The sequence below is a fragment of the Mobula hypostoma genome, chromosome 6, assembly GCF_963921235.1.
Source record: "Mobula hypostoma chromosome 6, sMobHyp1.1, whole genome shotgun sequence".
NCBI lineage: Eukaryota > Metazoa > Chordata > Chondrichthyes > Myliobatiformes > Myliobatidae > Mobula > Mobula hypostoma.
Window position 1 is genome coordinate 107,311,319 of NC_086102.1, and position 20,459 is coordinate 107,331,777.

At 48.5% G+C, this 20,459-nt stretch overlaps 1 protein-coding gene across 9 annotated transcripts in view; it reads left to right on the forward strand.

Annotated features, from left to right (window-relative positions):
- The window catches only part of tmem198b (transmembrane protein 198b), a 112,052-nt gene extending 96,214 nt beyond the window's left edge, over positions 1-15,838 (forward strand). For 5 of the 9 annotated variants that reach the window (XM_063051391.1, XM_063051389.1, XM_063051390.1 and 2 more), the window contains 3 exons: positions 7,005-7,580; positions 12,736-12,893; positions 15,291-15,838. In XM_063051391.1, coding sequence (XP_062907461.1) covers positions 7,005-7,580; positions 12,736-12,893; positions 15,291-15,425 — 869 coding nt within the window. In that variant the 3' untranslated portion in view covers positions 15,426-15,838. The remainder of the gene's footprint in view (positions 1-7,004; positions 7,581-12,735; positions 12,894-15,290) is intronic. The other 4 variants (XM_063051394.1, XM_063051392.1, XM_063051396.1 and 1 more) reach the window with 1 other exon arrangement.
- Positions 15,839-20,459: the final 4,621 nt, after the last annotated feature.

Here is a 20,459-nt window from a genome sequence, read left to right on the forward strand (position 1 = left end):
GTGTGGCTGCATAAAACTGTGTGGTTCAGCTGCATTTGCATTTCCTTGTGCGTGAAAGATATGACTGCTTTGGAGAAGGTGCACAAAGGGTTCACTGGGATGTTGTGTGGATCAGAGAGCAGGCTGGACAAACCTCTTCACTCAGAGGGAGGTGCAAGTGTGGAACAAGCTGCCAGTGGAAGTGGTAGATGTAGGTTAGTTTCTAAGTTTTAAGTGAAGTTTGGATAGATACATGGATGGAATGGGTATGGATGGAGATGGGACTAGGCAGAAGCTCAGGTAGGGATAGACTAAATGGGCTGAAGAGCCTTTTTTCTATGCTGTAAACTTGGATTATTTTCTCTGATATCCAATCCTTCATGTCAAGGATTGGGAATTTGTCAGTGAGGATGTCGTCGTGTGTCTGCTATCATTTCCTGGCAGGTGCATGGTTGAGAAGGTGTCACTGACACCAGATGTCAGTGCTGCGGCTGTTAATTGGAGCCACCCCGGAAATGCGGTCCCGAATTCCCGGTGGGAAACACCGGTTGTAGCCGAGCTGAGAGCAGGTTGCACCTCTTGCCCCAGCGCAGAGCTGTGGTAATGTCAACTGAGAGTGTAAACACAAGCAGAGTGAGCAAACAGCAGAACAAACATTGTGGTCAGCTTCAACACGTGGGTCCATTTAAAGGGTAGACTAACACTCTGAGCCTCTGTGTCGTGGCACCAGGGATCAAGGACTATACACGCTTGTCAGGACATTAAATTCAAGAGCCGCAAGTAATATTGCAGCTCTTTAAAGCCCTGGTTAGACCACACTTGGAGTATTGTGTTCAGTTCTGGTCACCTCATTATAGATGTGAAAGTTTTAGAGAGGGTGCAGAGTGGATGCCTAGATTAGAGAGCATGTTTTATAGGTTGAACGAGCTACAGCTTTTCTCCTTGTAGTGGAGGAGGATGAGAGGTGACTTGATAGAGGTGTATAACATGTTAAGAGGCACAGAAAGAGTGAACAGGCAGACACTTTCCCGGGGTGGAAATGACTAATTCATGAGAGCATAACTTTAAGGTGATTGGAGTAAAGTATAGGGGGGATGTCAAAGGTAGATTTTTTTTACACGGAGTGGTGGGTGTATGGTAGAGGAAGATAAATTGTGGGCACTTAATAGACTCTTAGGCACATGGAAGAAAGAGAAATTGTGGCCTATGTGGGAGAAAAGGGTTATATTGATCTTAGAGCAGGTTAGAAGGTCAGCACTAGCATTGTGGGCCGAAGGGCCTGTCCTCTGCTGTATCTGTGTTCTATGTTCTATGTATCTTGGTGCTCTGCAGTCTCTCACCAGATAGGCAATGTAGTTCTCTTTTTTTTCTTCCAAAAGTGGACTATTTCACATTTTCCCACATTACATGCATAACTAAACCAGAATTGAGCAAGTACCATGGTTTCCTGAAAGTAGACAGGGTAGTTAGAGAAATATTTGGCGTGTTGGTCTTCATTAGTCAAGGCACAGAGTATAGAAGTTGAGGTGTTACGTTGCAGTTGTACAAGATGTTGGTGAGGCTGCATCTGGAGTATTATGGGTAGTTTTGGTCACCGTGTTGTAAACATAGAAACAGAGAAAATAGGTGCAGGAGTAGGCCATTCGGCCCTTCGAACCTGCACCGCCATTTATTATGATCATTGCTGATCATCCAACTCAGAACCCCACCCCAGCCTTCCCTCCATACCCCCTGACCCCCGTAGCCACAAGGGCCATATCTAACTCCCTCTTAAATATAGCCAATGAACTGGCCTCAACAGTTTCCTGTGGCAGAGAATTCCACAGATTCACCACTCTCTGTGTGAAGAAGTTTTTCCTAATCTCGGTCCTAAAAGGCTTCCCCTCTATCCTCAAACTGTGACCCCTCGTTCTGGACCTCCCCAACATCGGGAACAATCTTTCCGCATCTAGCCTGTCCAATCCCTTTAGGATCTTATACGTTTCAATCAGATCCCCCCTCAATCTTCTAAATTCCAACGAGTACAAGCCCAGTTCATCCAGTCTTTCTTCATATGAAAGTCCTGCCATCCCAGGAATCAATCTGGTGAACCTTCTTTGTACTCCCTCTATGGCAAAGATGTCTTTCCTCAGATTAGGGGACCAAAACTGCACACAATACTCCAGGTGTGGTCTCACCAAGGCCTTGTACAACTGCAGTAGTACCTCCCTGCTCCTGTACTCGAATCCTCTCGCTATAAATGCCAGCATACCATTCGCCTTTTTCACCGCCTGCTGTACCTGCATACCCACTTTCAATGACTGGTGTATAATGACACCCAGGTCTCGTTGCACCTCCCCTTTTCCTAATCGGCCACCATTCAGATAATAATCTGTTTTCCTAGTTTTGCCACCAAAGTGGATAACTTCACATTTATCCACATTAAATTGCATCTGCCATGAATTTGCCCACTCACCCAACCTATCCAAGTCACCCTGCATCCTCTTAGCATCCTCCTCACAGCTAACACTGCCACCCAGCTTCGTGTCATCCGCAAACTTGGAGATGCTGCATTTAATTCCCTCATCCAAGTCATTAATATATATTGTAAACAACTGGGGTCCCAGTACTGAGCCTTGCGGTACCCCACTAGTCACCGCCTGCCATTCTGAAAAGGTCCCGTTTATTCCCACTCTTTGCTTCCTGTCTGCTAACCAATTCTCCACCCACACCAATACCTTACCCCCAATACCGTGTGCTTTAAGTTTGCACACTAATCTCCTGTGTGGGACCTTGTCAAAAGCCTTTTGAAAATCCAAATATACCACATCCACTGGTTCTCCCCTATCCACTCTACTAGTTACATCCTCAAAAAATTCTATGAGATTCGTCAGACATGATTTTCCTTTCACAAATCCATGCTGACTTTGTCCGATCATTTCACCGCTTTCCAAATGTGCTGTTATCACATCTTTGATAACTGACTCCAGCAGTTTCCCCACCACCGACGTTAGGCAAACCGGTCTATAATTCCCCGGTTTCTCTCTCCCTCCTTTTTTAAAAAGTGGGGTTACATTAGCCACCCTCCAATCCTCAGGAACTAGTCCAGAATCTAACGAGTTTTGAAAAATTATCACTAATGCATCCACTATTTCTAGGGCTACTTCCTTAAGCACTCTGGCCCTGGGGATTTATCTGCCTTCAATCCCTTCAATTTACCTAACACCACTTTCCTACTAACATGTATTTCGCTCAGTTCCTCCATCTCACTGGACCCTCTGTCCCTTACTATTTCTGGAAGATTATTTATGTCCTCCTTAGTGAAGACAGAACCAAAGTAATTATTCAATTGGTCTGCCATGTCCTTGCTCCCCATAATCAATTCACCTGTTTCTGTCTGCAGGGGACCTACATTTGTCTTTACCAGTCTTTTCCTTTTTACATATCTATAAAAGCTTTTACAGTCCGTTTTTATGTTCCCTGCCAGTTTTCTCTCATAATCTTTTTTCCCCTTCCTAATTAAGCCCTTTGTCCTCCTCTGCTGAACTCTGAATTTCTCCCAGTCCTCAGGTGAGCCACTTTCTCTGGCTAATTTGTATGCTTCTTCTTTGGAATTGATACTATCCCTAATTTCTCTTGTCAGCCACGGGTGCACTACCTTCCTTGATTTATTCTTTTGCCAAACTGGGATGAACAATTGTTGTAGTTCATCCATGCAATCTTTAAATGCTTGCCATTGCATATCCACCGTCAATCCTTTAAGTGTCATTTGCCAGTCTATCTTAGCTAATTCACGTCTCATACCTTCAAAGTTACCCCTCTTTAAGTTCAGAACCTTTGTTTCTGAATTAACTATGTCACTCTCCATCTTAATGAAGAATTCCACCATATTATGGTCACTCTTACCCAAGGGGCCTCTCACGACAAGATTGCTAATTAACCCTTCCTCATTGCTCAAAACCCAGTCCAGAATAGCCTGCTCTCTAGTTGGTTCCTCGACATGTTGGTTCAAAAAACCATCCCGCATACATTCCAAGAAATCCTCTTCCTCAGCACCTTTACCAATTTGGTTCACCCAGTCTACATGTAGATTGAAGTCACCCATTATAACTGCTGTTCCTTTATTGCACACATTTCTAATTTCCTGTTTAATACCATCTCCGACCTCACTACTACTGTTAGGTGGCCTGTACACAACTCCCACCAGCGTCTTCTGCCCCTTAGTGTTACGCAGCTCTACCCATATCGATTCCACATCTTCCCGGCTTATGTCCTTCCTTTCTATTGCGGTAAGCTCTTCTTTAACCAGCAACGCCACCCCACCTCCCCTTCCCTCATGTCTATCCCTCCTGAATATTGAATATCCCTGAACGTTGAGCTCCCATCCCTGGTCACCCTGGAGCCATGTCTCTGTGATCCCAACTATATCATAATCATTAATGACAATCTGCACTTTCAATTCATCCACCTTATTACGAATGCTCCTTGCATTGACACACAAAGCCTTCAGGTGCTCTTTTACAACTTTCTTAGCCCTTATACAATTATGTTGAAAAGTGGCCCTTTTTAATGCTTGCCCTGGATTTGTCGGCCTGCCACTTTTACTTTTCTCCTTAGTACTTTTTGCTTCTACCCTCACTTTACACCCCTCTGTCTCTCTGCACTGGTTCCCATCCCCCTGTTGTGAACTAACCTCCTCACGCCTAGCCTCTTTAATTTGATTCCCACCCCCCAACCATTCTAGTTTAAAGTCACCTTAGTAGCCCCGCTAATCTCCCTGCCAGGATATTGGTCCCCCTAGGATTCAAGTCTAACCCGTCCTTTTTGTACAGGTCACGCTTGCGCCAAAAGAGGTCCCAATGATCCAAAAACTTGAATCCCTGCCTCCTGCTCCAATCCCTCAGCCACGCATTTATCCTCCACCTCATCGCATTCCTACTCTCACTGTCGCGTGGCACAGGCAGTAATCCCGAGATTACTACCTTTGCGGTCCTTTTTCTCAACTCCCTTCCTAGCTCCCTATATTCTCCTTTCAGGACCTCATCCCTTTTCCTACCTATGTCATTGGTACCTATATGTACCACGACCTCTGGCTCCTCACCCTCCCACTTCAGGATATCTTGGACACGATCAGAAATATCCCGGACCCTGGCACCAGGGAGGCAAACTACCATCCGGGTCTCTGGACTGCGTCCACAGAATCGCCTATCTGACCCCCTTACTCTCGAGTCCCCTATCACAACTGCCCTCCTCTTCCTTGCCCTACCCTTCTGAGCTACAGGGCCAGACTCTGTGCCGGAGGCACGGCCACTGTTGCTTCCCCCGGGTAAGCTGTCCCCCCCAACAGTACTCAAACAGGAGTACCTGTTGTTAAGGGGCACAGCCACCGGGGTACTCCCCATCACCTGACTTTTCCCCTTCCCCCTCCTAACCGTGACCCACTTGTCTGCCTCCCGTGGCCCCGGCGTGACCACCTGCCTTCCACTCCTCTCTATCACCTCCTCGCTCTCCCTGACCAGACGAAGGTCATCGAGCTGCAGCTCCAGTTCCATAACGCGGTCCCTTAGGAGCTGCATCTCGATGCACTTGGCGCAGATGTAGACGTCCGGGAGGCTTGGAGACTCCAGGGCCTCCCACATCCGACACTGAGAACAGCAAACTGCCCTCACACTCATAATGCCCCTCTCCTCAAATAACAACAGAAAATGAATGTCAAACCTTCCTCGCCTCGCCCGCTTCCGCCTAAGCCCGTTGAGCCGAAGCCCTTAAGTCTTCACTCTGCTCCCGGCTCACTGCGCTGCCCGCAAACTACGCTGCCCGCTCTATGAGGCTTTGTTCCTTTTAAATCTGCCGCACTGCACTGCCCGACGTCACACGCCTGCGCAGTCCCGCCTCTCAGAACGCCGTTGGAGAAAAAAAAAATAACGAAAATTTCAAAAATGTCTTTCTCGGCACTCAGACTCTCAGACTTCTTCTTCGAATCAAACCCGAAGCAGGATGTCTGTCCTTTTAAATCTGCCGCGCTGCACAGCCCGACGTCACACGCCTGCGCAGTCCCGCCTCTCAGAACGCCGTTGGAGAAAAAGAAAATAATGAAAATTTCAAAAATGTCTTTCTCGGCACTCCCACTCAGACTCTCAGACTCCTTCTTCGAATCAAAAAGACTTCGTTAAGCTGGAAAGAATACAAAGAAGATTTACAAGACTGCTGCCAGGACTGGAGAGACTGAGTTTTTGGGAGATGTTAGAGTGTATGAACTCATGAGAGGCAGATCGGGCAACTGCAGTCTTTTCTCAGGGAAAGGGGATCAAAAACTAAGATTTAAGAGGAGAGGGGAGAGATTTAAGAGGGACCCAAGGGGCAATGATTTGCCCAGAGGAAGTGGTTGAGGTGGGTAGAATGACAACACTTAAAGGATGCATTGACAGAGAGGTTTGGGGTTAAAGGGCAGTACAGCACAGAAACAGGTCCTTTGGCTCATCTAGTCCATGCCAAACTGTTATTCTGTCATGTCCCATCAACCCGGACCTGGACCATGGCTCTCCATACCTCTCCCACGCATGTAATTATCCAAACTTATCTTAAGTGTTGCAATCACACCTGAATCCAGCACTTCTGCTGGCAACTCGCTCCACACTCTCACCCCTTCTGAGTGAAGAAGTTCGCCCTCAGGTTCCCCTGAATATTTCACCCTTAACCTCTGACCTCTAGTTCTAGTCTCACCTAACCTCAGTGGAAAAAGCCTACTTGCTTCATCCCTGTCCATACCCCTCATAATTTTGCTTAGCGCTATCAAATCTCCCTTCATTCTCCTACATTTCAAGTGAAAATGTACTACCCTACTCAACCTTTCCCTATAACTCAGGTCCTTAAGTGCTGGCAACATTCTTATATTTTTCTCTGCACACAGAGGAACATGGGCTAAATGTTGGCAGGTGGGACCAGATGGGTTGGACGTTTTGGTTGGCAAGGAGCAATTGTGGTAAAGGACCTGTTTCTCTTTTGTACCACTCTAACTCTGTTGCCATCTCTCTTCTTTGTCCAAGGCTATCGGTGTTTCAAGGCCATCATGTTCCTCACCGGATTGATGTTCGGCTCTATCATCATCTTTATGCTGTGTTACAAGGAGAGGGTCCTGGACACCCAGCTTAGCATGGAGGCCAGCGTTGGAATCGGCTTGGGCATCGGCGTGCTATGCGGCCTGGTCACCATGCTGGTACGGAGCGTCGGCCTGTTCATGGTGGGACTGCTGCTGGGCCTGCTGGTTGCCGTGGCAACCCTTGTGGTACTGGAGCAGTTCTACCACCCCCGCACAGTCTGGGTGCCCATTGGACTGTTGCTGGGGGCCGGGATGTTCTTCGCCGTGCTGACCCTCCAGTGGCAGCGGTTCTTCACAGTCCTCTCCACGTCTGTGTTTGGTTCCGCCGTCATTACCGTGACTGTGGACTACTTCATCGAGATCTTCCTCCTGGTCCAGTACATCTATGAGAGGATCAAGGTGGCCCCCCTGCAGCCCATGTGCTGGTATAGCTGGGTGATCCTGGGCACGTGGCCCATCTTGACAGCGCTTGGCGTCCTGGTGCAGTTCAAGGTCACGGCAGAGGGCTACTCACACACAGAAGGTAGGCCCTGTAACCCGAGTTACTGATCTACACAATCCAACTAAGCCAGGCATCAGAATTAGATTTATTATCACTGGCATACAGTATGTCATGAAATTGTTTTGGTATTGGTTAATTATTAGCACATATATCAAATAAAGTGAAAAACTCTTCGTGTAGATAAAATCATGACACCGTGTATTGATGGGATAAAGTAAAATGATAACAGAATGCAGAATAAAGTGTAAAAGCTTCCTAAAAAATGCAATGCAGGGAAATGATAAAGTGCAAAATCATAACAGAGTAGATTGTGAAGCCAAGAGTCCACCTTGTTGTTCGCAAATGGGATAGAATCTGCCCTTGAGGCTGTTAGTATGTACTTTCAGGCTTTTGTATCTTCTGCCTCATGGGAGAGGGGAGAAGAGAAAGTGTCTGGGGTAATCACGGCTTTCACTCTATAGTATAGGGGAACTTAACGACAGCAGGAAAACATTTGGTTCTTTGAGTCGGATCTAACCTTCATTGTCAAGGTGGACTTTCCTACAGGCAACTGTTATTCTTGTGAACCTCCTGTGGACCCTCTCCAGGCCCAGCACATCCTTCCCGGACAGGTGGGTGGGTTTGTTTGTGTTGGCTGCTTTACTGAGGCAGCGAGAAGGGTAGATGGAGTCCATGGAGTGGGGGGGGTGGGGGGCTGATTCTTGTGATGTGCTGAGCCATGTCCACAAATCTCTGCAGTTTTGTGTGCTCACAGAGTAGTGGCCTAGAAGGCTACCCAGACGGAATATGAAGTGTTGCTCCTCTGCGCTGAGTGTGACCTCATTGAGGCAAAAGGGGAGGGCAAGGACTAACAAATTGGAACAGGAATGGAGCTAGAAATGAAAATGGTTGGTCACTGGGAAGTTCTGCTTTTGGTGGATGGATTGGAGCGGAGGTGCCTGACAAAGTGGTCCCCCATACGTAGGGTCTCAGCTTTCCCACCCAGCTGCCCTCACCTGCACCTTCTAGCTAATCCTCCTTCCTGTCCCCCACCTTTTCATTCTTGCATCTTCCCCCTTCCTTCCCAGCCCTGATGAAAGGTCTTGGCCCAAAACATCAACTGTTTATTCATTTCCATAGATGCTGCCTGACCTGCTGAGTTCCTCCAGCATTTTGTGTGGTTTGCTCTAGATTTCCAGTATTTGCACGTTCTCTTCTGTTTACTCACTGTCATTCAACCATACCCATGAATACAGCCAAATGAAACAGCGTTCAACTGGGGCTAGAGTGCAGAACACAGAACCAACAGTCACACACAGCATATACAGCATGTGTAATTACAATAGCATAAAAACATAGTGACAAAAAGAATATATAACCCAAGTCTCTGAGTGTCATGGCTTGTGGTTTGATGGTGCATGGGATGTCGTCCTGGCGACATGTTTCTGCAAGGACAGCCTGCAGCATGCACGCAGTACAGCTTGTCTCCCACTGAGTGAACACTGGAGGACTGCACCGATGGAAAGGGCCAGCCTCCAATCCAGCACGGAGTCCAGCGGCAGACAGCCAGCTCTGGCCTCTCAGTCCTTGGAGGCCACAATAGGCAACCCGGAGGCGTGCATGAGGCCTGGTCCATGCCACAACCAAGGCCACGCAGCACCCCAGAACTTGAAGCTCCTCTACTTCTTGCACTGTACTGCTGCCACAAATTCATTGTTTGGTGGCAGCATTACAGTACAGGACATTAAAAAAATCACTATAATCAGAATTATGTTTAATATCAGTGGCATACATCGTGAAATTTGTTGTTTTGCGGCAGCAGTACATTGTAATACACAGTAATGACAATTATAAATTACAATAAGAAGCATATATAGTATATTAAAATGAAATAAATAAGTAGTGCAAAAAATAATATTGAGGGAGTGCTCATCGTCCAATCAGAAATTTGATGGTGGAGAGGAAGAAGCTGTACCTAAAATAATGAAGTGTGTGTCTTCAGGCTCCTGTCCCACCTTCTTGATGGTAGCAATGAGAAGAGGGCATGTTCTGGGTGATGGGATTCCTTAATGATGGCCGCCACCTTTTTAAGGCATCAGCTCTTGAAGGTGTCCTGGATGCTTGGGCGGGTAGTGCTTATGATGGAGCTGGCTCAGCTTACAACTTTCTGCAACCTTTCCTAACCCTGTGCAGTTGCCCCTCCATACCAGACACTGATGCTATCAGTTAGAATGCTCTCCACAATACATCTAAAGGAATTTGCAAGTGTCCTTGGTGACATACCAATTCTCCTCAAGCTCCTAGTGAAGTATAGCTACTGTTGTGCCTTCGTCGTAATTGCACCAGAATATTGTGCTCAGGATTGGTCTCAGAGATCTTGACACCCAGGAACTTGAAACTGCTCACCCTTTCCCTTTCCATTTCCGATCCCTCAATGAAGATTGGTACGTGTTCCCTTGACTTCCCTTTCCTGAAGTCACAATCTATTTCTTGGTTTTTAGTCACGTTGAGTGCAAGACTTTTGCTGCAACACCACTCGAGCAAATGATCTCCTCTGATCCACCCTGTCCCCTGTATACCTCGACTATACCTCTTCCCACCCTGTCCCCTGTATACCTCGACTATACCTCTTCCCACCCTGTCCCCTGTATACCTCGACTATACCTCTTCCCACCCTGTCCCCTGTATACCTCGACTATACCTCTTCCCACCCTGTCCCCTGTATACCTCGACTATACCTCTTCCCACCCTGTCCCCTGTATACCTCGACTATACCTCTTCCCACCCTGTCCCCTGTATACCTCGACTATACCTCTTCCCACCCTGTCCCCTGTATACCTCGACTATACCTCTTCCCACCCTGTCCCCTGTATACCTCGACTATACCTCTTCCCACCCTGTCCCCTGTATACCTCGACTATACCTCTTCCCACCCTGTCCCCTGTATACCTCGACTATACCTCTTCCCACCCTGTCCCCTGTATACCTCGACTATACCTCTTCCCACCCTGTCCCCTGTATACCTCGACTATACCTCTTCCCACCCTGTCCCCTGTATACCTCGACTATACCTCTTCCCACCCTGTCCCCTGTATACCTCGACTATACCTCTTCCCACCCTGTCCCCTGTATACCTCGACTATACCTCTTCCCACCCTGTCCCCTGTATACCTCGACTATACCTCTTCCCACCCTGTCCCCTGTATACCTCGACTATACCTCTTCCCACCCTGTCCCCTGTATACCTCGACTATACCTCTTCCCACCCTGTCTCCGTAAAAATGCCATTCTCATTTCTCAGTTTCTTCGTCTTTGCTGCATTTGTTCCCAGGATGGGACTCTCCTGTCCAGGACGCCAGTGATGTTCTCCTCCTTCAAAGAATGAGGTTTCCCTTCCTCCTCCATCGGTGTTGCCCTCACCTGCATCTCCATTTCCAAGATATCCGCCCTCACACCATCTTCCCACTGCCTTAACAGTGATAGAGTTCCTCTTGTCCTTACCTACCACCCCATGTGCCTCCACATCCAACATATCATTTTCCACAGCCGCTGCCATTTTCAAAGGGATCCTACCACCAAACACACTTTACCTCTCCGTCTCGTCCCTCCCCCACTCATTGCGTTCTGCAGGAATTGCTCCTTCCGTGATTCCCTTGTCCATTCATCCCTCCCCACTAATCTCCCTCCCAGCACTTATCCCTGCCAGCGGCCAAAGTGCTACACCTGCCCATACACCTCCTCCCTCACCTCCATTTAGGAACCAAACAGTCTTTCCAGGTGAGGCAACACTTCACTTGTGAATTTACTTCGGTCATCTGTTGTATCAGGTGCTCCCAATGCAGCCTTCAATTGGGGGACTGCTTTGTTGAGCACCTCCACTCTATCTGCCAAAAGTGGAACTTCCCAGTGGTCAAACATATTAATTCCAATTCCAATTCCCATTCTGTCATGTCGGTCCACGATGAGGCCACCCTCAGGGTGGAGGAGCAACACCTTGTATTCTGTCTGTTAGCCTCCAACCTGATGGCATGAATATCAATTTCTCCTTCTGGTTTAAAAACAAATTCCCAACCCTTTCTGTCTTCTATTCCCCACTCTGGCCTCTTACCTCTTCTCACCTGCCTATCACTTCCCACTGGGGCCCCTCCTCCTCTGGTCCACTCTCCTCTCTAGGCCTTTACCTTTCCCAGTCACCTGACTTCACCCATCACCTTCTTGCTATCCTCGTCCCCTCCCTCCACCTTTTTATTCTGCCTCCTTCCTCCTCCTCCCTTCCCAGTCTTGAAGAAGGGTCTCAGTCCAGAACTGTTTGTCCACTTCTATGGGTGCTGCCCGACTTGCTGATTCCTCCAGCATTTGGTATGCTTTGCTTTAGATTTCCCACATCTGCGGAATTTCATGCGTTTATGATCCATCTTTATGGAGGGATTTAGATGTGTAGACAGAAAGGATCAGTTTAGTTAGGTGCTTAATAACTGGTTTAGTTAGTTCAGTAGATCATTAGAGCTACCAGGACTTGATCTTTCAATCCCTATGGTAAGTCGGCACTCTTGATGTTGACAGTGGGCTTGGAGTGGTGACAAGGAGGGAGGGTAGGTACGTCATCGGGGTCATCAGGTGGGCACCCTCCTTCTTTGACATTTCGTTGATAAGCCCACAACGTCTCCAGAGGGCTGAACGGTGCTATCTGGCGTCCCAGATGCACCCCCCTCAGTTCCATACCCTCCTGTCTTCATCTTGCAGCCCAGTTGTTGTCTTTCCTTTTAATCCAAATCCAATTGCTGCTTTCTTCTGCTGCATTTGACAAGGACTTGTTGCAGGGAGTGACCCTCACCCCCATCTTCTTCAGTAGACTGGTCGTAGATGTAGCAACGAATCCCCTGCGTCCCACTTCTACGGGGAAAATCTTGGTCTTCCAGTCGCTCTGGGCAGCTTCAGTTGCCAGTTCAAAGTATTTGGCCTTTTTCCTCGCATAAGCTCAGTACAACATTAAGGGCTAGAAGGCCATTTCCTGTGCTGTAATGTTCTATGTTCTAAATATGTGGGATCCCACTTTAACACGTGGCCATATTTTTGGTGGGATTTATCTCCCTGAGGGTGTGACCCTAGTTAAATACTGACTTCTATGATGGGTGCAATGCACCAGACACTAACTCACCACACCTTTCTTTTCCTATCCCACCCCACGACACACCAGTCATTATTAACAGGAGACAGAGGCGGGTACAGCTAATGAGAATACGACAGAGGGAGGCCAAGAGAAAGCAGAGGAGACAGCGGAGGACATACCAGGAGCAGGCGTATCGCAGGAAACCCAACCCTGTCCGCCGCTACGATGGAGATGTGCTTTCCCCGGTGAGTCAGCCTCTCCAGGCTTCACTCGTTCACCATGTCGAAGGAACAAAGGGCGGGTACATGGACAGAAAAGGTTGAGAGGGATGTGGATTAAATGCTGGCTAATTGGACCAATTTAAATGGGCATCTTAGCCAGCAAGGACGAGTTAGGCTAAAGGGCCTGTATGACTCTGACTTATACATAATCTCCTGTCTATGCTGATTTATCTTCCAATGTTCACCTCTCCCATCCCACCTTCTGCAGGGACTGCATGATGTTCATAAGGGTTAGATCATACAAGCCAATGCTCACAGGGCAGGAACAGAACAAGTTAAACGCAGAGTGAAGCTCCCTGTGCACCGTCTTGTCACACACTCCCAGGGTCAGACACAGAGTGAATCTCCCTCTACACTGTCCCATCACACACTCGGGGTCAGACACAGAGTGAAGCTCCTTCTACGCTGTCCCATCACACACTCCCACGGTCAGACACAGAGTGAAGCTCCTTCTACGCTGTCCCATCACACACTCCCACAGTCAGACACAGAGTGAAGCTCCCTCTACACTGTCCCATCACACACTCCCAGAGTCAGACACAGAGTGAAGCTCCCTCTACACCATCCCATCACACACTCCCGGGGTCAGACACAGAGTGAAGCTCCCTCTATACTGTCCCATCACACACTCCCAGGGTCAGGCACATAGTGAAGCTCCCTCTACACTGTCCCATCACACACTCCCAGAGTCAGACACAGAGTGAAGCTCCCTCTACACTGTCCCATCACACACTCGGGGTCAGACACAGAGTGAAGCTCCCTCTACACTGTCCCATCACACACTCCCAGGGTCAGACACAGAGTGAAGCTCCCTCTACACTGTCCCATCACACACTCCCAGGGTCAGACACAGAGTGAAGCTCCCTCTACACCGTCCCATCACACACTCCTGGGGTCAGACACAGAAAGAAGTTCCCTCTTCACCGTCCCATCACACACTCCTGGGGTCAGACAAAGAGTGAAGCTCCCTGTACACCATCCCATCACACACTCCCAGGGTCAGACAGAGTGAAGCTCCCTCTACACTGTCCCATCACGTGCTCCAGGAGTCAGACTTATACTTCCCTCTAAACATTAACTGCGAAGTTACCTGATGTAAGAAACAAGATAATATTATCGGTATCTACACGAGTAGACTTGTAGAGATCTACAGTGTTTTCCTGCAGAAATTGGGGAGTGTGTCAGTATTTACAGGGCTTCCCAGGGAGTGTGTTGGTGTATACAGTGGTCTCATAGAGTGTGTCAGAAAATACAGAGGTCCAAGGGACTGTCATTATTTATGGGGGGTGGGGTTCCCAAGCTACGTATTGATATTTAAAGGGTGTCCCAGATAGTGTGTCAGTATGTACAGGGGTCCCAGGGAGTGTGTCAGTATTTACAGGGGTCCCGGGGAGTGTGTCGGTATTTACAGGGGTCCCGGGGAGTGTGTCGGTGTTTACAGGGGGTCCCGGGGAGTGTGTCGGTATTTACGGGTGGTCCCGGGGAGTGTGTCGGTATTTACGGGGGTCCCGGGAAGTGTGTCGGTGTTTACGGGGATCCCGGGGAGTGTGTCAGTGTTTACGGCGGTCCCGGGGAGTGTGTCGGTGTTTACGGGGGTCCCAGGGGGTGTGTCGGTATTTACGGGGGTCCCGGGGGGTGTGTCGGAGTTTACGGGGGTTCTCACGAGTATGTCGATATTTACGGGGGCGTCCCGGGAGTGTGTCAGTATTTACAGGGGTCCCGGGGAGTGTGTCCGTGTTTACGGGGGTCCCGGGGAGTGTGTCGGTATTTACGGGGGGTCTCACAAGTGTGTCGATATTTACGGGGGGTCCCGGGAGTGTGTCGGTATTTACGGGGGTCCCGGGGAGTATGTCGGTATTTACAGGGGGTCCCGGGGAGTATGTCGGTATTTACAGGGGGTCCCAGGGAGTGTGTCGGTGTTTATGGGGGTCCCGGGGAGTGTGTCGGTGTTTACGGGGGGTCCCGGGGAGTGTGCCGGTGTTTACAGTGGTCCCAGGGAGTGTGTTGGTATTTACGGGGGGGTCCTGGGAGTGTGTCGGTATTTACGGGGCGGGGGGGGGTGGGGAGGTGCCAGGTATTAGGTTGATATTTACAAAGGATCCCGGGGAGGATGTTGGTATTTACAGAGGGTCTCGGGGAATGTGCTTTTACTTAAAGGGGATCTCGGTGAGTGTTTGTATTTACGGGGTTCCCCAGGCATGTATCAGTATTTACAGAGGATCCAGGGGAAGGTGCTGGTGTTTACAAGGGATTCAGGGGAGTGTGTTGGTGTTTACAGGAGATCCCAGGGACTGGTGGGAGAAGTCCAGGAATGGAATAACTCCCCTGTGTCAACTTCCTCTGCTCTCCTTTCTCTCACAGAGCTACATCCAGAACTTCCGGGAGCGCCAAGCTGGAACGTCGCCAGGCGCCAACGCACAGACCATGATTGACGTGGACTATGACTGCAGCTCCACGGTGCCCCTCACCTCCTCCACCCCGGCCGTCCGAGTGTGAGGCAACCGCAGAGGCCTTTGGAGCAAAGTGGAGGCTCTCAGTGTGCTGGGCAGCAGAGGAAGAGGAGACCTGCGGGAAGGGGAGTCTCCCTAAGCCCAGTGTCCCAGGGAAGGGCCTGCCGTCGATGTGGGACTTGTATTTACGCAAGATATTTAATATATTTATGCCTGAACTGGGTCTGGCCCTATTGCAACCACGCCCTTTCCCAACCTACAAATCGAGGCTCCCAGATTGGAGACATGGATTTCCAGGGGACATTTCATTCCACTGTCTCTTGTATCCTGTGATTGGGGAAGGAGATCAGGACTCTCAGCGACTACATCTACACAGGAACTGACCTAGGACTCAGTGCGGATAAAGGCCACTTTAACCCTAACTCGAGCAAGAATGGGTTAAAAACTCATAGAGGGAGGGAGGGGAGGGAGCGCTGGATGAGGGAGGGGAAATGGCGCCTAAGACATCCACTTTCTTCCATACACAATCCTCTCAAATGCTTCACACCTCCCCGGAGATGTTGCAGTCGCCATCTGCTCTACACCAGGAGAGAGCTTTCCTTGGGACAATGCCGCCTTCCTCTTAGGACCATTGCTTCACCGAGCCAGAGATACCAGCTGCCCACCGTGGTGTCTCGAAGGAAATGTGAACCTTCCTTTGGCCGATATTGTGCATGTTTCTGAGCTGTGTGTGTGTGCGTGCAAAGAGCAGCGCGTACCGTTACATAGAAACTGCTGAATGTATTCCTCTTTAGTCATGATGCTGGTCTCGCACAGGGAGAGGACGCAACCTTCACCTGTCACTCCTACTCCTGAACTTAACCTGAGAACCCAAGAACCTCACCCGAACCAGAACCCTAACCCTAATCCTACACTCCTAACCCTAACCAGAATCCAAAATCATACTTCTAACAGGAATCCTAACCTTACACACAACCCTCCAATCCTAAACCTATGCACAACCCTACAACAATGACCCTAACCAGACCTCTAACCCCAATTCACACCCAAGAACTTTAGCTGAACCATAACCCTAACCCTATTCCTACAAACCAAGCCCTTACCAGAACCCAAGGTCATAATCCTAATGGGAATGCTAACCTACACACAACCCTACAATCCTAACCCTAAATCTGAATCAGAACCCTAATCCTACCAAGAACCACAGAACCCTAACCATAACGCTGACTCTAACACTAGAACACTGATCAGAACCCCAGAGTCCTAACCCTAATGTGTCAGTCACTGTCCACAGGTTGAGTGTGTATGTTAACCTTGTGACTGAAGTGGAGAGATGCCCTTGGTTGAGGGTTGGATAGACCTCAGTTTTTGTTCAGAATTGGAGACTGCTGTCCTCTCTTGCTTTTGGAGAAACTTTTGGAGAAGATTTATCATAAGGGGGGAAGCAGGTTTACTCTTCATTCGACCTGGAGAACTTCAGTCAATAGTTGGAAAGAAGTTGAAGGTTGATCACTGTGTAGAGTTGTCTGACGGAGAGGTCGGCAACAAGCCAGAGAGAGATACTCTGTTGTGTTTCCCGTTGGCTGAGGAGGGTGGGGGACTGCTTAGTGACCACTGGCATTGAGTGGGTTGATATGAGATGACGGGATGAATATCCTTGAACTTGACTAGCCCAACTGTGAAGTGCATAATGAGGGGGGAGGCAAATTTCACTGCACCTCTTCTGTCACGATGAGGCCAAGCTCAGGTTGAGGAGCAACACCTCATAGTCACTCTGGGTAGCCTCCAACGTGATGGTATGAGTATCAATATCTCTAACTTCTGATCATTTCTCCGCCATTGCCACCCCCCGCCCCCTCATTCTCTCTCTTTCCATTCCCCATTCTGGTACCTCTCTCATCCCTTCTCTTCTCTTCATCTGCCTATCACCTCCTCCTGGTCCCTCTGCTCAGTTCCTTTCTCCCATGGTCCACTCTTCTCTCCTATCGGACTCCTTTCTCTTCTGCCTTTTACCTCCTTCACATCACCTTCTAGCTTTTTATTTCATCATCCCTCCCTCCCTCACCCACCCACCTTCCCCCTCACCTAGTTTCACCTATCACCTGCCAGCTTGTATTCCTTCCCTGCCCTCCCTCCACCTTCTTATTTTGTTTTCCTCCTCCTCCTCCGTTGACAGTTTGATGAAACGTTGACTGTTTGTTCCCCTCCATGGACGCTGCCTGACCTGCTGAGTTCCTCCAGCATTTTGTGTGTGTGTGGGATGCATTAGTCCGTTCTGTTATACTGCACACACATCCCTGCTGTGTGCACATGGTACATTATTGTTGTTGTGTGTGACTGCTGTATGAACAAACACGTGGCTGTGTGTGTGTGTGAGAGAGAGAGAGACAGCGCTCGGGTAAGTGCATATTAATTCTGTGTGTAAGCTCATGCACATGATTGTAGTGTGGATATTACACACGTACTCGTGCTGAATGTGTTCCATGCATAAACGTGCCACGGTATGTATTCTGTACATGCCTGTGTGCTTATTGTCTGTATATTGTACACCCACATTGCTAATGTGTGAGATCACAGTCATAGAGGCACAGAAAATTACAGCACAGAAACAGGTGCTTTGGCCCATCTAGTCCATGCCAAAACCATTTAAACAGCCTACTCCCATCGACCTGCACCAGGACTATAGCCTTTCATTCCCTGCTATCCATGTACCTATCCTGACTTCTATTAGATGTTGAAATCGAGCTCACATGCACCACTTGTGCTGGCAGCTCGTTCCACACTCTCACCATCCTCTGAGTGAAGAAGTTTCCCCTAACTTTCCCCTTAAACTTCTCACCTTTCATCCTTAACAATGACCTCAAGTTGTAGTCCCATCCAACCCCAGTGGAAAAAGGCTGCTTGCATTTTCCCTATCTATACCCCTCATAAATGTGTATACTTCTATCAAATTTCCCCTCAATCTTCTACATTCTGAGGAATAAAGTCCTAACCTATTTAATCATTTCCTTGTAACTCAGGTCCTCCAGACCTGGCAACATCCTTGTGAATTTTCTCTGCACTCTTTCAACCTTACTTACATCTTTCCTTAGGTGACCAAAACTGCACACAAGATTCCAAATTAGGCCTCACCAATGTCCTGTACAACTTCAACATAACACCCCATCTCCTGTACTCAATACATTGATTTATGAGAGAATGTGCCATAAGCTTTCTTTATGACCCTAGCTACCTGTGACACCACTTACAGCGAATTACGGACCTGTGTTCCCAGATCCCTTTGTTCTACCACACTCTTCAGTGCAATACCACTCACAGTGTAAGATCTACCCTGGTCGGTCCTACCAAAGCGCAACACCTCACACTTGTCTGCATTAAATTCCATCTGCCATTTTCCAGCCCTCTTTTCCAGCTGATCCAGATCCCTCTGCAAGCCATGATAGTCTTCCTTGCTGTCCACTACGCTCCCAATTAGGGTGTTATCTGCAAATATGCAGATCCAGTTAACCATGCCATCATCCAGGTCATTGATATAGATGACAAACAACAACAAACCCAGCACAAATCCCTGTGGCACTCCACTAGTCACAGGCCTCCAGTCAGAGATCTACTACCACTCTTTGCCTTCTCCCACAAAGCCAATGTCTAATCCAATTTACTACCTCCCATATGGGACCTTGTCAAATGCCTTGCTAAAGTCCACGTAGACAACATCCACTGCCTTGCCTTCATTCACTTTCCTCGTAACTTCCTCAGAAAACTCTATAAAATTGGTTAGACATAACCTACCACACATGATGCCCTGCTGACTATCCTTAATCAGTCCCTGTCTATTCAAATACTTATATATCCAGTCCCTTAGAATACCTTCCAGTAACTTTCCCACAACTGATGTCAGACTCACTGGCCTATAATTTCCTGGTTTCTGTTTAGAGCCTTTTTTCAACAGTGGAACAACATTGGCTATCCTCCAATCCTCGGTACCTTCCCTCAGGATGTTTTAAATATCTGCTATGGCCCTGGCAAATTCTGCAATTACCTCCAGTAGGGTCCGAGGGAACACCTTGTCAGGCCCTGGGGATTTATCCACCGTGATTTGCCTCAGGGTAGCAAACACCTCCTCCTCTAATCTGTATAGTGTCCGTGAAGTTGATGCCATTTTGCCTCACTTCTGTAGATTCTGTCTGTTTCCCGAGTAAATAGAGATGCAAAAGTTTATTTCAGATCTCCCCCATCTCTTTTGGCTCTACACGTGGATTTCCAGAAAACCAACATTGTCTCTTGCTCTTTAAATATCTGTAGAATCCCTTAGGATTCTCCTTCACCTTCTTTTAGCCCTCCTGATTGCTTTAAGTGTTCTCTTGCATTCTTGTTCTCCATAAGCCCTTTATTTGTTCCTACTTGCTCTGCTCAACCTTTTATTTCTTAACCAGAGTGTGTGTGTACAACTGGCTCTGTTGGTCTAAGCACCTTTTCTCCCCTTGTCTGTGTCCACCTGTTTTCCACCAGGCTCCTATCTCTGAACTATTCCCCTCATCCTTCCTTTCCACCTACCTGCCTCCATCTGCCCATCATCTCCCTCCTCACCTGGTTCCACCGATCATCTGCCAGCCCCTGTCTTCACCCCGCCCATCCACCTCTTTTCACCCCCCCTCCACGTGCTCAGCGCTGGAGCGAGGTCGCAACCTCAAACGTCGACCACCACCACCCCTCCGGCTCCGCAGACACTGAATTCCTCCAGCAATTAGTTTTCTGCTCCAGATTCAGCATCTGCAGTCTCCTGTGTCTGTGTGTGTGTGAGCGCGCGCGTATGTGTGTCTGTATATGTGTGCGCATCTATGTGTATACTTGTGAGTGTCTACGTCTGTGTGGGTCTCCCTTTGGACTCTATGTGTATTGTCTTTCCTCCCACCCCCTCCCTCCACTGCCACCCTGTCCACACCCCTGTGTCTCTCCCTCATTCTGTATGTGTATTGGAATTGGTTTATTATTCTCTCAGGTTCTGACACAGTAAAAACGGTTCATGCAGATCAGAACATTACACAGTGCACTGAGGTAGAACAAGGTAGAACAATAACAA